The sequence below is a fragment of the Bombus pascuorum genome, chromosome 17 (assembly GCF_905332965.1).
Source record: "Bombus pascuorum chromosome 17, iyBomPasc1.1, whole genome shotgun sequence".
NCBI classification, from domain to species: Eukaryota; Metazoa; Arthropoda; class Insecta; order Hymenoptera; family Apidae; genus Bombus; species Bombus pascuorum.
In genome coordinates this window covers 1698443-1714498 of record NC_083504.1, presented here as the reverse complement: position 1 = coordinate 1714498, position 16056 = coordinate 1698443, and the positions used below count along the sequence as shown (strand labels likewise).

Below are 16056 nucleotides of genomic sequence, written 5' to 3'. Positions count from 1 at the left end.
TTTCAATGCAGTCTTTGACATAGAATATTGTACACCAAAGCGTTCCATAATTTTATTTGCTTATTTAAGTACTCTTTATTCAATTATAAGTTTTGAATAATCCATCGATAGGTTTATTCGAATCACAAGTAAAAATTAATTCCTTGGAATTATTTTTGAAAAGATATTTCGACCTAAATATCTAAAAAAATAACCTAATTACATCCTCTAATTCATCCTTTTCCCTGTCCATTGAGTAACAATAAGTTTCCAAATCGGATTTCTCCAATAACCATACCGAAAGAAATATTAGGTTAGTAACTAAGTGATTGCGGATTTTGTCAATACCATCTAATGATAAAATCCGCAATCGTTTAGTTACTAACCTAATACATCTCCCAAATATTCTCCAGCAATTTAACTAAAGAAGAGAATACAGTTAAATAACCCAACTATCGAGTAACGTTCAACGTCATGCATCGATCGCCAATGTTCAGGTTAGTAATCCTTGGCAATCGTCAACTTGAGCGATAAATCGATGGCTAAGGTGGACGAAACGAGTGTCAGGATATGACATCGTGTTTCTACGTAACGAAAGTGGATTTACGGAAAACAAGGACCACAGTTTGATAGTCGACGGTGTAATATTCATAAGCGGGTGTCGTAAAGAGTGAGCGCAGGCGTCGTTGTCGTCGTCCACGGTATCCTCCTGTTTGCCTACGCGGAAGACAACGGTTGTTCGTTCATCCGGCACCGAGTCGGTTCTCCTGAGCCATGTCGACCACTGTGGTAGCAGCGAGTGTGTTCCTGCTTGCCTCGTTCCTCGGTCCTACCATCTCTCTAACACCTATGAACATGTGTAAGTTTTGTCTACGGTGGCTTTGGATAATTTTCTTTGTAATTTCCTAACGGATTAAAACGTTGGAACGACGTATGGGTTTCGTGGAGTTGTTTTGGAAGAAGATTCACAAGTTGATTCGAGATGTCATTTTTTAGAAGGAATATCAGATGAAATTCTTTTACTTTTATTTTACAGAGCTTTAGAAATTGATAGTAGATGATTTGAAACTGTTTTGACTTTTTTTATTATTACTATTCTTTAGTCGTTTTCATTTTCTTAAAACAATATTCTCAAATGCTATAGTTCGTTACTTTTTAATGAAATGCTAATCCTGCATAGTGTTATTCATAATTATTCTGCTAGAGTTAATTATTGTCAAACGCAATGTTATGAAATATTGGTGAAAATTAAACACATCGGCTGCATTGGTTAAACATTGATTAGGTCACATGAAACTTTGCTTCGTTCTCGATACATCGATAGTAGTTGTACTATTGTTGAATTATTCACGCGGTAAACGTTTGACTAATACCTTCCGTATCTTCTGAGCCAACTCGAACGGTTGGTCCCTGGTCCTTGACATAGAAAGAAGTTCGACGAAAGCTATTACCGATGATTGAGACCGAAAAAGAAACAAAAAGACACAGATGGCGATATCGTCGCACGATCGTTGCTTCAGATGACACAAACGCGGTGTATCTTTTCGCTCTTTTTTCCAAACAAACGAGGGAAGAAACTGTATTAGCTTAATGACACTTGTCCTACATGAAGAATAGCGACTTATAGCGTAATAGATGATTATTGCACGATTAGATTCTATCTACTGAAACGAAACCATATGAAGCAATATAATAATGAATATCAATAGCGAGGTAAATATGTCACGTGAAACGATGACATTATAATATGTACTCTTTTAAAAACAGCTCCTTTCCTTGTATGTGTAAAAATGTATGTAGAATATCTTACTACGAATTAATGTAGCTAATTTAATTTTTTTTTTTAAATAGCAAATGTGGAAAGTCTTTAAGAGATTTTTTATTTAAATTAATTTACACTGTAGTGATCTTCTTATTGTTTTGCATAGTGATAGTAGTAGAGGAACCAGATAAGGCGATACTAAGCATCCTGAACGATGCTGTACCTCAAGCAGAAAAGAATTTTGGTGAAAACATCATCGCCGTTCATATTTCCACAGTCCAAGTGGATCGTGCCAACGTAGACAGCAGTTTCGAGAGAGGTTAAGAAGCAAAATATGTCGTGCAGTTTTCACAGCTTTCACGACCACAGTTTCAATCGATAGCGATCTCTGCAAGTTGTAATGAGCAATTTCAAAGCTTAATTGCTAATTTTATCGCATATATTCATATAAGAATTTTAACGAAAATTCTAATTTGCTTAAAAATAGATTTATCTTTTAATATTGCAAACTTTATTGTTTCAGACATACGATATTTCAAAATAAAAATTTCTTATTGTTAGTTTAATTTATGACTAATTTTCACGCAGTTTACAAATAGTTTACAAAATTCTTCACTCTTCGATGCTTTAAAATTAACAATATTAGACATGTAATACTCCAGGATAAAAATTGTTTTCTTGAAAGAAAATAAGAAACAATGGAACATAATTTTATTTATGACTAATTCTCATACGCTTTACATCACTTTGATCGATCTATCGATGAGAGCTGTGCAATATCGACGAGCTTCTCAGACATGATCGCGCTTCGTTCTTATTTTCGTTTCGTTAAAATCAACTTGCAGTATGTGCTGCCTTATTTAAGGGAATCAGTATCATACTCGACATGACCTGGACTGGTTGGGATCGCCTACGAAATTTGGCCGACGAGAACGGAATAATATACAAACGGGGCGATAGCAATATAAACCCGTACATACAAGCCATCGACGATCTTTTGATGTTGAAAAACGCCACGGACGTGGGCCTGATCTTCGAAGATGAAAGGGGTACCTTCATATCAACCTTCGATCGTTCATTCCGCGGTTTTGAATTCGTGTCAGATCTTTGAAAACTGATTCATACCCGTTTGCAGAGTTAAATCAGAGTCTCTACTATTTAATCGGGAATTCGATCATAAGGCTGGTGGTGATCGACGAGTTCACGGAGAAAACAGTGTCAAAGATCAGGAACATGAGACCATCGCCATCTTATTACGCAATCTACGCGAGCACAGCCAAGATGGAGGATTTCTTCAGAACGGTGATTCCTAGAAAATCTTTTTACCTGTTAATCGGAGAAAGCGCGCTAACCTGTATATTGAATTTTTAGTACTTATAATTCAATTTACTAATCTTTTAATTATTTAAATAATATATTTATATTATATTATATTATATATATTTATAATATATTAATAATATATTTATATTATTTAAATTATTTAAAGATATATAAAATTAAAATTTTAAAATAATATAAATATATTATTTAAATTATTTAAATATATATAAAATTAAAATTTTAAAATAATATGAATATATTATTTAAATACATATAAAATTAAAATTTAAAAAATTTAAAAATAATATAAATATATTATTTAAATTATTTAAATATATGTAAAATTAAAATTTTAAAAATTGTAAAATTTTAAAATAATATAAATATATTATTTAAATTATTCAAATATATATAAAATTAAAATTTTAAACGTTTAAAAATAAGCGATATTTAAAGATCGCCCATTTTCCTTTAGTTGTTTTATTTTTCGTGTACTTGTAAGAATTAAAACCGAGCTACTTATGATCAATTTAAGATCGAATTAATATTTCAAAAACTGATTAGACAAGGAATGAGCAGGTTAACAGGTTAAACAATTAAGTATAAAAACTTAGCTTGTGAACTTACTTTAGTTATAAAATTTAGGCTGTGCAAGGAGGACTGGTTACAAGAAATGGAATATGGAACTTGGTGTTCACTGACAATAATTATGAGACCTTTAAATATATCAGCAGAGAATACCAGTTGGATGTTTCAATTACTGTTCTATCGATGAAGAAGGATGTTTGCTGCAGACTAATCGGTGAACCGGCTTGCAGTTGTCCCTCTGATGTTCAAGTATCTAGAAATTTTTTATCATGTATAATATTTCTCGATTCAAAGGATTCACGTGTTTTTTTCGTACCTTCCCATGTTTCTAGATATTTTCACATTACTTTAAGAGATTAGTAGGCCTGATAGTGAGTTTAATGAGCGACCTGCAAGCGTCTGGCATCAGCGTGGAACCGAAAACTGGCCGATGCCCTTCGCCAAACACGATTCAAGCTTCGAATCTCACGTCTGAGGCATTTAACAATAATATACTAGCGGTAAGTTGAATTTCAGTTGTTCGATGATTCTCGGAAGGGACTGAAGCTTGACAGAAAAATGTTGCGATAGAAATTAGGAGGTAATGACACGTTCGAGTACTGGTCAGAGAAAGGAATGATCACTTACAAAGCCGAAATTGAGTTGGAGGAGTTTAATGGGATTTTGGAACCGCTGGCCACTTGGACGATGCATGGTAAAATCAAAGAAGCTGAGAAAAACAAGATAAAGCCTGCTAGAAGATTCTTCCGAATCGGAACTGCTCCTGTAATTGACATTCATTATGTTTGCATCACGATAATTTTGACAACGTTAATTAATGCAAGTATTAAAATTGCATCAGTCAGTGCCTTGGACCGTTCCCAGATTGGATCCATTAACTGGAAAGATCATGAAGGATGAGAAAGGAAATGATATGTGGGATGGCTATTGCGTGGATTTTATAAAGAAATTATCCGAGGAGATGGAATTCGATTATGATCTTGTTGTACCACAGGATCATCAATTTGGGAAGAAGTTATCTAATGGACAATGGGATGGCTTGATCGGTGACCTTGCTAAAGGGGTAAGAAGTATGCATTAAGAATGTTAAACTCTGTTGAAGTACTTGTATACTAAACTTAACAGTGCCTGTAATTCTGCAACCACTTAATCTTGTTTGTAGAAAATTGTATCTGTTTAAACCTTTCTAATGATATAAACTATTTAGTTCCTCTTGGTGAAATTTGATTTTACTTTTAATTATTCAACAAACTTATTGTTAGAATGTTGTTCTTATTACAGACATTTATTTTGTTTCCCAGGAAACAGATATGGTAGTTGCAGCATTGACAATGACTTCAGAACGTGAGGAAGTGATCGATTTCGTCGCCCCATACTTTGAGCAGTCTGGCATATTAATTGGTAAAAAGTTTCTATGTAAAATATTTTCAAAAAATATTTTTATATTTTATACTCATATTATTATGTTACACTATACTATTTTGTGTTATGTATATACACTATACATATATACTAGTAGTATACTACAGTATAGTATATATACTGTATATAGTATATATATAGTGTATACACTATATAGTATAGTATAGTATAGTATAGTATAGTATAGTATAGTATAGTATAGTATAGTATAGTATAGTATAGTATAGTATAGTATAGTATAGTATAGTATAGTATAGTATAGTATAGTATAGTATAGTATAGTATAGTATAGTATAGTATACTATACTATAGTATAGTATAGTATAGTATAGTATAGTATAGTATAGTATAGTATAGTATAGTATAGTATAGTATAGTATAGTATAGTATAGTATAGTATAGTATAGTATAGTATAGTATAGTATAGTATAGTATAGTATAGTATAGTATAGTATAGTATAGTATAGTATAGTATAGTATAGTATAGTATAGTATAGTATAGTATAGTATAGTATAGTATAGTATAGTATAGTATAGTATAGTATAGTATAGTATAGTATAGTATAGTATAGTATAGTATAGTATAGTATAGTATAGTATAGTATAGTATAGTATAGTATAGTATAGTATAGTATAGTATAGTATAGTATAGTATAGTATAGTATAGTATAGTATAGTATTACGTTTACTATTATTATACTTAAACCCACATTATTTTTTTAATCTACGTAAATACATTTTATGTTATGTAATCATTTTTCGTTCCAAGTGATGAGGAAACCTGTGCGCAAGCCGTCTCTCTTCAAATTCATGACAGTACTGAAAGTCGAGGTATGGTTAAGCATCGTCGGGGCATTAACGTTAACTGGCATCATGATTTGGATACTCGACAAGTATTCTCCGTACAGTGCCAGAAATAATAAACGACTCTATCCATATCCTTGCCGGTAAGAACTATATTGCAAGGTTAATTTGGAAGACTCATTAAGGGACATTTAGATTTAGATTTCGGCAAATTGCCCTTAACGATTCTTATATTTTATGTTGTTATAATAGCTTAATACGTCTCGCGAAAATAAAAAAATTATTTCGTGAAAGATAGTGCTTCAATAGGATTAATGTCCTATATTTAGGGAATTCACGTTGAAAGAGAGTTTCTGGTTCGCTTTGACGTCTTTTACACCCCAGGGTGGCGGCGAAGCTCCTAAAGCATTATCGAGCAGAACATTAGTAGCCGCTTACTGGCTGTTTGTGGTCCTAATGCTCGCCACGTTTACCGCTAATTTGGCTGCTTTCCTTACTGTGGAAAGAATGCAGGTGCATAAGTTTTATAAATGAATTTAGAAAATTTCATACATGATAATTAAATACGCATTTTGTTACAGTCTCCTGTGCAATCTTTGGAACAATTAGCGAGGCAGTCAAGAATCAATTACACCGTGGTGGCTAATTCTGGGGTACATCAGTACTTCATGAATATGAAGAATGCAGAGGATAAGTTGTACACGTGAGTCTGAACTTTGCATCCCTGTTTTTTTTTTTTACAATTTGTCCTGAAGGACATTTGGTAAAGTGTTATATCTTATTGGTAAAAAAAAAAAAATAAAAATAAATATAACATGTGGGTGGCTACCCCCAGCGGGGTGCCATCTTCGTGTTTGCTATATACTATATAGTATATACAGTATATACAGTATATATACTATACTATAGTATATAATATATAGTATATTCAGTATATATACTATACTGTAGTATACTACTAGTATATCTTTTATGATTGCATCCCTGTGTTGCGAATTTTCACCTAAATGGTGATAGGTTAGGTTCAACCGATCGGTTGATACAGGGAACCTTGGACGAGGTTAACGTCCAAGGTGGAGGTAAATTAAATATATCGAGTATTAGTATGGTTTGTTTGTTTATTTGCACTTTTTAGTATACAACTAGCAGAAACTTCGTCTCGTCCTTATATATTGACGTCCCCGTGTTTTCCATGGTTTATTGTGGACTCTGGCCGCGTATCCTCTGCTATTGTCAGCTGTTTATCCTTCACCTGACCCATCGGGTACTTAAGGTGTTTTTAGCTTCTTAATGAGGTAAGCACCATAAGATTTACAGCTCTGGCAGGTAGGCAATTCAGACTTTTCCAAACAAGGTAGATGTATTGTTCGAGTCACAAACGGACTGCCACTCGAAATCCCCAACATACCTCCTCCTTTGAAAGGTCACGTCAAAAATTTGTCTATAGTGATGAAGCGTGTCATTACGTACATTCAGAAAAGATGTGGATTTAGCAAAATGCGATTATGTATAAACTCTCACCTTGTAATTGCTCTATGTATTCTACTGGCTTATTATCGGCTATTGTTGTCTATTTGTGTTCTGTATGTCTCGTGCACATTTACAAGTATCAATTTCAATGTTGATTTTCTCTCAAGCCTAATCCAATTTGCAAGTTGTTTCAAATACCAGTTAGGTTCTATTGTTTTCCCTTGAGATAAAGTACTAAATTGAGTGCTGTTTTGTAAATCCCATGTGCATGTTAAATTAACCTTCAATTCGATGACTTTCTGTATGTATTTTAAGCAATCCGGGTAGCAGTCATCCTCTTCGTTGCTAATAAATTTACCGCTGGAGTCCACTGTCCAGGAAGTGTCGTTGGGCACTTTGGTTCTGAGTTTTGGTAGTTGTACTGGCTTGGCACGTGTCTCTTGGCGCCAGATTATTCAGGGAAGACGAGATCAAAGGCGTCTTTTCTTCCGTTTCTTCCCATTGATTGGAATTTATACCTACTGACGTTTGTAACCATTCTGGTTCACTGTATCGATATTTATTCGTTGTTGGATCGTTCCTAGGTCTGCTTCTTGATCTCGGCGGGCGGATAGCGCGCTGAAAATGCTGGTTTTCATCCGCGCGGGTTTTAAGCAGCGCGTGGCACGACGAAGTACCAAGATGGGTGTCGCTCCTTGGGAATTTCCGTGCGTCTGGCCAGCGAGGGCGCGGCGGTGCCCGTGGACGCGCCTATATGAGGCGCGTGAAGCCGCCAGCGACCTTCGAAGGGGAAGAAAGAAAGTTAGGTGCTGGACCCTCTTCTTCCAGCACCCGGGAGGCACCAAGCAGTCCGGTTGGGGATCCGGACGTCGGCCCCTGGGAGAGGGCGAAAGAGACGTAGTATGGACGGAGGAATAGTAGTGTGTGCCGGAGGGCTCGGTGTGTCGCCATAGCGGTTCCCGGGCATCCCTCGGTCGCAATGGGACCGGTCCTCGTGGAGGTTTTAGTCGGTTGGAGTCCGTCCGACACTACCACGCCGCTCTTCCCCCTAGAGGTGGGCGGGTGTCTGTGCGGATTTCCTCCACGTTAAAATAAAAAAAAAAAGTCTGCTTCTTGATCAACAAAGGATCAGGCGCAACAGGGGGACGGCACCGCCGCCCTAGTTAGAGTGCTAAGATCAGGAAATCTGGCGCTAGGGGGGGTATGGCTTCCCCCTTAGCAATCCAAACAAGGACGGTCCCCCCCGATAAAAAGGGAGAACACGACGAGGGGTGCCCCAGATAGAAATTCGCAAGAGAACTCGGGGCCCCCTCCACAAAGTGAGGTTGGCTGGCCACCGTGGAGGCTTTAGCCGGTACGAATCCGGCACTACCCGGCGCCTATGAAGGTTTCCTCCACGAAAAAAGAAGGTCTGCTTCTTGATATTGTCACCACGTTCTGCGTCCGCTGGTTCCGCGGACTACCCTGCTCTGACTCGGATGTCAGAGGGCTGTTACTCTCTGATCTGGCCAGCATTAATTTTATTTCGTTCCAGTGAAGTGTCACCGTGCTGGAACTGTTCAAGGAATTTCTAGGACTCGTTCTAGTTTCTAATTGCTCATACAGGATTGACGTAGTTTGTGAAAGGACGTTAAACGTTGAGTCTAACAAGACTCTGCGCTATTGCATTTTTCACTGATGTTTATAACGTCCGTAGACAAAACGTTGGAAATATCTCAGATGCGTGACCTGTTACATCAGTTTAAGTTGGCTGCCATGATTTATCTATATCCGAATGCAGGAGAGTGTGGTGCCGTTTACGGCATAACTCGCAACTACCAGATGTACATTCTGCCACAGAAACAAAGATTTTTCTCTCTCACTAGTTCCCATTTCTTGGGTACTGACATAGAGGAGAATTTTTTGCATTTCATGTTGTGTGAGATCCGTTACAAAAATTGCACGTGATTGGAGGTTTTGGTATCCGTTCGCGCATACCGCCTTGGCACCTGACACGTAAATTATACGGACAGTGTGTGATATGTTGAACATATAGGTTCTAACGTTGCAGCGACTGTGTAAAAAGTTGAACAGCTCTCCGACGCTTGGAAAGGTTGTGTGGTGTGTCCGTGTGATGTGTTCCTTCCATCGTAACTGTGTGTCGTGATCTAGCTTCAATGTAAACAAATATAGTAACACGATATCCGCGATTGGCTGATTCAGTGATTGCAATGCTTCATAATGTGTTTCTAATTTATTTAAATAGGATTGTAGGCCTTGGTAAGATGGCCGCTGTAAAGCAGAGACGTCGAACAATGCTTTCAAGTGATTGGCCACGATTTTTGCAAATTGATTGTATCTTTTCTCTAAAATTTCCCATTCTACAGGATAATTGGTGACTGTATTTTCTAACGACGCTATGGCAATAGCGGCTTCCTGTGTTAGGCAAGAGCGGAGATATATTAATTTCTTAGAGTCGTTAATACTCGTGAATTCTCGTGTACTATGACGCGAAATTAATCCGCGAGCCTTGGCCAATCCTCGTAGGATCCCGAAAAAGAAGGTAGTTGAATTTTAGGCAAAGAATTTAACGCAACTTTATTATCGATCCGTCGCTTAGCGATCTCAAGTATGTCAGTAGCGCGTGCTATACTTTCCAAGAATTTATATTTTAGGACAAGGCGTTCATCTTGTGTTTGATCCTCGTCTATCTCGTCTAATTCGCTTTGATTTTTCTTAAACGTAACATATTCTGCCTCTAAATCGTCTAACTAGTATTGAATGCCGGTTACTGATCCTCCTTCCTCATATTTATCAAGTACCTCTTGAAATGCTTCTAATTCTTCCTTGAATAATTTTCATTCCATTTTCAATTTTCTTATGCGTTTTTATTGAAGAGTTTCATGCGTGTGAGTTTCAATATGATAACTTTAAGCAGTTTACAAGGGAGAGGTGACTCAACAAACGCATGGCTTACGTTTCGACGAATTGACGCTTCGTCTGCTGTTTCCCTCTGTGCAGCGAGATATTGGCGGTATACTTCGCAAAAGTATAATGTTTCCTTCCCGAAGGTGATACTCGTATTGACTGTGATCGGTGGATTTCGATGGAGAGCTGTCCCGGCTGTTTGTTGACGTCGGTTATCGTGCATGGGTTTGTTGTGTGCTGTGTATTTCGCAATGAAGCTAGTTCCTTCCCAAAGATGGCACTCGCGTTGATGTTATTTGTCTAACGATCTTGTTTTCCTCCGGACTGTTGCTTCAGTTGCGATTGCGATCGGTTGATATCGCCAACCTATAACGAGATTAACGCTCAAGGTGGAGGTAAATTAATTGTATCGAGTATTAGTATGGTTTTCTTGTTTATTTGTTTAGTATACACGAAGAGGTTAATGTTCTGATGGCGACGGTTGTACGATCTTCTTCATACAGCCAGCAGAAACTTCGTCTAGTCCTTATATACTGATTTTCCCCGAGTTTATTGTGGATTTTCGCCAGCTGTTTACTTCTGACTTGACCTACCCAACCTACACGCTGTCTATCGCGCATTTTTCCAAATATCGAGGACTACTATTCAATATTTGAAAAAAGAAGAAGCCTAAAAATTATTTAATATGAAACCGGAATTTTTATATAGAAAGTACACATTTATTGTATGAAAATGATTAAGAATATTTTATTCGAAGTATTGCCCATCGCTAGCTATACATTTTTCACACCTGTCTGGCAATTGGTGGATGCCACGCCAAAAAAACTGTCTCTCTTTTGAGGCAAACCAGTCATCGAGACATTTTCGTACATTTTCGTAAGAAGAGAAGTGCTGGTCAGAAAGTGCGTGTCCCATCGATGCAAATAAATAGTAATCGGACGGAGCCAAATCTGGTGAGTAAGCCGCGTGCGAAAGTATTTCCCAACTGAACGTTTCGATCGTTTCCTTGGCCGGTTTTGCTGTATGCGATGGTGCATTATCATGGAGCAAAATTACTTTGTGTTGCCTTTTTTGATATTCTGGTCGTTTTTCACGCAAAGCTTGATTCAAATCGATCATTTGTCGTCGGTAGCGCTCAGTATTAACGGTTTCGCCAGGTTTTAACAGCTCATAATAGATCACACTCTTCTGATCCCACCAAACACAGAGCATTGTCTTTCGTCCATAGCGATTTGGTCTTGTAGTCGATGTCGGTGGTTCGCCTGGAGCTACCCATGATCTTTTACGCTTAGGATTCTCAAAATATATCCACTTTTCATCGCCAGTCACAATTCGCTGGAGAAATGACTTTCTTCTGTATCTGGCGAGCAGCATTTCGCAAGTGGTTTTTCGGTTTTCCTGCTGTCTTTCATTCGGTTCACATGGAACCCATTTTCCCACCTTCTGGATCTTTCCCATGGCTTTCTAACGTATGGAGACGGCTTCTCGTGTCACGTTTAATCGATCAGCGGGTTGTTGTTGCGTTTGAGCGTCAGCCTCATCCAACGATGCTTGCGATTCGCTGTCTTGAAACTTTTTCGGTGGTCTTCCACGTCCTTCGTTCCTCGCGTCAAAATTGCCACTTCTGAATTTTTTAAACCACTCAAAGCACTGTGATTTACCAAGAGCATGTTTACCGTAAGCTTCGACAAGAATTCGATGCGATTTTGCAGCAGTTTTCTTCAAATGGTAACAGAAAATCAATGCTGTCCGCAAATCGTAGTTTCCAGGCACAAAATTCGACATGTTCAACGCTATTACAAACTATGCTGTTGTATGAAACTTGTATTGTTGTAAGTCGAAAATGTTTGTGAGATGTCAACAAAGACTTTTGGCATCAATGACGCAGTTTAGTGATAACTACATTATCAGCTAGGGCATCCATAGGCAAATTACGGTTTCATCCTTACAGACCTGATATTTGCGGTAATGATTTTATTTGACGATTTCAAATATTGTTTATACAAAACTTCAAATTAAAAGTATAACAAAATATAGGTTAAGTTGGACATATTAAGATAAATAACACGACTTGAACGTGAAAAATTCATGATGCATTTTAATATTTTTTTACAGTGTGGTATTGTTCGATTATAACTTTATTTAGTCATGACTGATGGTGTAACTTTTTCATGAATTTTAACACCACTAAATTCATGTATTTTATTAGTGTATTTTAAAAGTGGCGCAATTATTTGTTCTTCACAAAATCTCCCTATTTAGTTGGTTTTTTTTTGTGTTTATTTATGCCAAGATTGTGTTTTTTATACATTGAATGTAATTCACTTAAACTATGAATTAGCATAAGGTGTGTTAGGCAAAGGTACCGACACGCGACGGTACGACGTAGCCATGCTATATTATGTATCGTAGTTTTTACAGTTTTCTGAGTTTTTCATTCTTGTGTTTTTGGATTTAAGCCGCTGGGGAGCGGAGCTTTTGTGTGTTCTTGTTTATGTTGTATTTTTTGTCCTGAAACTTGGCCGCAAAACAGGACACTTCGATAGTCTACTTTTTGTGTACTGTGGGATTTTGTGAAGGGGCGGGATGAGAGGGAGGGGGAACATCCCTATTTAGTTGGCTAAGAGTTAAGGTGTTCATAACCTCTTAATGAGGTCCGCATCGTAAGGTTTACAGCTTGGCAAATTGGCAGGAAATTCGGAATTTTCCCAACAAGGTAGATGTTTTATCTAGATCATAAACGGACGATCACTCGAAATCCTGAACATCCTTTGCTTAGGTTGCTTAGGTAGACCACACAATCAGCAGATTAATAAATTAATAATACATACGACTATGCTGAAACAGTATTGTTGTCTGGAATGGCCGAGTGGCTACAATGTTACAATATTTATTATTTATGTTATTAATTTTTTAGTTGATTTTACAATCAACGATCATTTCATGACTTCTTTAGTCACAAATCGGTGAATCGACTGACGACATAAATTTTTACAAATGATACAGACGGTGAGTTCTCGGCCATTGGAAACAATCCTATGACAAAGAATGTTATAAGAAAGATTCTATTAATCGCGTGATTTAATGTCTGGATCATTGATGTCGAACGAATTAATAACATTTCAAATATTGCAATTTAAAAATTAATATTTATCATTATCTTAGATGTATAGTTCATACGTCCAACGAGTTTCTCTCCCATAAATATTCTCTAATTTTTTCCAATTTTATTTCACAATTAGAGTATGGAAAGAAATCACGTTAAACAGTACCAGCGACCAAGTAGAGTATCGAGTTTGGGACTATCCAATCAAGGAACAATACGGCCACATATTGCAAGCTATTACGCAGGTCGGTCCTGTTGTAAATTCCAGAGAAGGTTTTCAAAAGGTATGCGTTGACGACCAATAGCACGTGCCAGGCAAATAGGTGAACAAAGCTATCGTCTTTCGTGTCGTTTCAGGTGATAGAAAGCGAAAATGCAGAATTCGCTTTCATCCACGATTCATCGGAGATAAAGTATGAGGTAACGAGGAATTGCAATCTGACTGAGGTTGGGGAAGTGTTTGCGGAACAGCCTTATGCAATTGCTGTTCAACAGGGAAGCCATTTGCAAGAGGAAATAAGCAGAAAGTATGTTTTATACCGATGAGTTTCTACTAACCTAACTTGATGAGTTTGTACTAACTTATCCTGATAAGTTTGTACTAACCTATCCTGATGAGTTTGTACTAACCTATCCTGATGAGTTTGTACTAACCTATCCTGATGAGTTTGTACTAACCTATCCTGATGAGTTTGTACTAACCTATCCTGATGAGTTTGTACTAACTTTCCTGATGAGTTTGTACTAACCTATCCTGGTGAGTTTGTACTAACTTTCCTGATGAGTTTGTACTAACCTATCCTGATGAGTTTGTACTAACTTTCCTGATGAGTTTGTACTAACTTTCCTGATGAGTTTGTACTAACCTATCCTGGTAAGTTTGTACTAACCTAACTTGATAAGTTTGTACTAACCTATCCTGATGAGTTTGTACTAACTTTCCTGATGAGTTTGTACTAACCTATCCTAACTAATCCTATTATTTATTACAGGATTCTATTCCTATTTATATCGGTTATTTGTTGCAGGATTCTGGATTTGCAAAAGGACAGATACTTTGAAATGTTGGCGTCTAAGTATTGGAATCAATCGTTGAAGGCACAGTGTCAGAATTCTGATGACAACGAGGGAATAACATTGGAGAGTTTGGGTGAGTTGTTATTAACTAAAATATTTCAGTAATTCAAAATGTTGAATACTTGAAATGTGAAGATAGCTTAATAGTTTACTAAATAGCAATATCCTGAATAAATAAAACAGAAAAGTTGAATATTTTATATCCAAACTTCAAAGAATTTTATCTAAACAATATAATAATAGTAATGTAATATATAATTAAATATACATGATAATTTAATCAAACAATTCCACGTGTTTTCAGGTGGAGTGTTCATCGCAACTCTTTTTGGTCTAGCTCTAGCGATGATCACGTTAGCAGGAGAGGTGTTTTACTATCGAAAACGAAACACACAAGACAAACAAAAAGATAAAAAGAAAGTGAAAACCATCGACAACGAGAAGCTGATGATGCAGAAGTTGGCCTCGAAATTGCAAATGAAACCTGCGCCGACCAATGCGTTTTTCGAGAAAACGATGAATCCTCCCCGCGTTTCTCACATTTCTGTGTACCCTCGCAATTTCACTTTCAAAGAATGAAAACCTTCATAGAGTAAATTAATATGATTTAGAATAGAGCTTATAATGTAGGGAAATCTTGTACACACGATCAAATCGTTCTGTACTCGAATGATAATTTAGATTCGATAATAATTTTAATAAGAAACGATGGCAGCGTAAAACGAGAGTGAAAATAAAGTTTCTAGCTAGAAAACATAGTTTTACAAGAACCAGTTTCTTTTACTGTTTTGTAATATTTGTCGATTCTTTACGCCTCTCGCGAGCCCCGGAAACAATCATAAATCGATCGATTGTAAAAGATATTTCACTTTCGTTTTAATTAACTCTGTACTAGCAGCTTGTAGTCACGTGAATAAACAATTAAGAATATTTTTTATATCGTTATGAAATTTTTTATCTTCGAAATGCACCTTCATGCACCAAATGCATCAATTACAAGAGAGAGAATCGACGATTTCCCGGTAAAAATATTCCAATACCTGGGGATGTTTTTCCCAACGATGCCTCTTAGATCGATACCACTTGCAGGTTATTGCCCGTCGCGACATTTTTTTACCAACCATGGTAACGGAATTGCATAAATGAAAGTGAGCATTAGCGATCGGTCGGCTGTGTCGCTTCGATTCGTAACATTCTATCGCTGTGACAGATATATTGCCTGAATTGGTCCACGAGATAAATCTAAACATATCCAATTTATGAATCCATTTAGCAAATAAACCGCGACAATTAAAATAATATTTAGTTATATAATAAACGATATCATGTATGATTATAAACATGATCTAATGTATATTACTGTCCTTGTTAATTAAAATGGTATCGTATTTGGTATATTTCATTTTCCAAATATACTGAAATATTTGAGGCTTTTCTAACCTCTTAAGTTAGGTTATAAATTTGTAATAAAATATTTATAAAATATCTTAATAAATATTTAATATCATTATATTATAAGAATAATACTAAGATATTATTAAACGTAGAATAGTTTAAGAACAATAGTTTAACAGAAAAAGAGCAAAAAATATTAATAGTCTTTTGTAAAACATAATCG

The 16056-nt window shown here is 36.5% G+C and overlaps 2 protein-coding genes across 5 annotated transcripts in view; both read left to right on the top strand.

The window, feature by feature from the left end:
• The window catches only part of LOC132915480 (serine/arginine repetitive matrix protein 1-like), a 109737-nt gene that overhangs the window by 90353 nt on the left and 3328 nt on the right, over positions 1–16056 (top strand). The gene's annotated exons all lie outside the window — the stretch shown is intronic.
• On the top strand, positions 708–15375 carry LOC132915457 (ionotropic receptor 25a). Of its 3 annotated transcripts, none has more exons than XM_060975263.1 (16): positions 708–838; positions 1908–2060; positions 2587–2790; positions 2877–3043; positions 3710–3901; positions 3985–4152; positions 4223–4417; positions 4494–4715; positions 4954–5053; positions 5844–6021; positions 6208–6391; positions 6460–6581; positions 13498–13645; positions 13719–13888; positions 14390–14511; positions 14743–15375. In XM_060975263.1, exons 1-16 carry the CDS (start codon positions 754–756, stop codon positions 15015–15017), a joined length of 2685 nt encoding a protein of 894 aa, XP_060831246.1. In that variant the 5' UTR covers positions 708–753; the 3' UTR covers positions 15018–15375. The 3 variants fall into 3 exon arrangements, with proteins under 3 accessions (XP_060831246.1, XP_060831247.1, XP_060831249.1); XM_060975264.1 differs by lacking the exon at positions 708–838 and adding an exon at positions 1497–1692; XM_060975266.1 differs by lacking the exon at positions 708–838 and having other exon boundaries at positions 1970–2060; positions 2607–2790.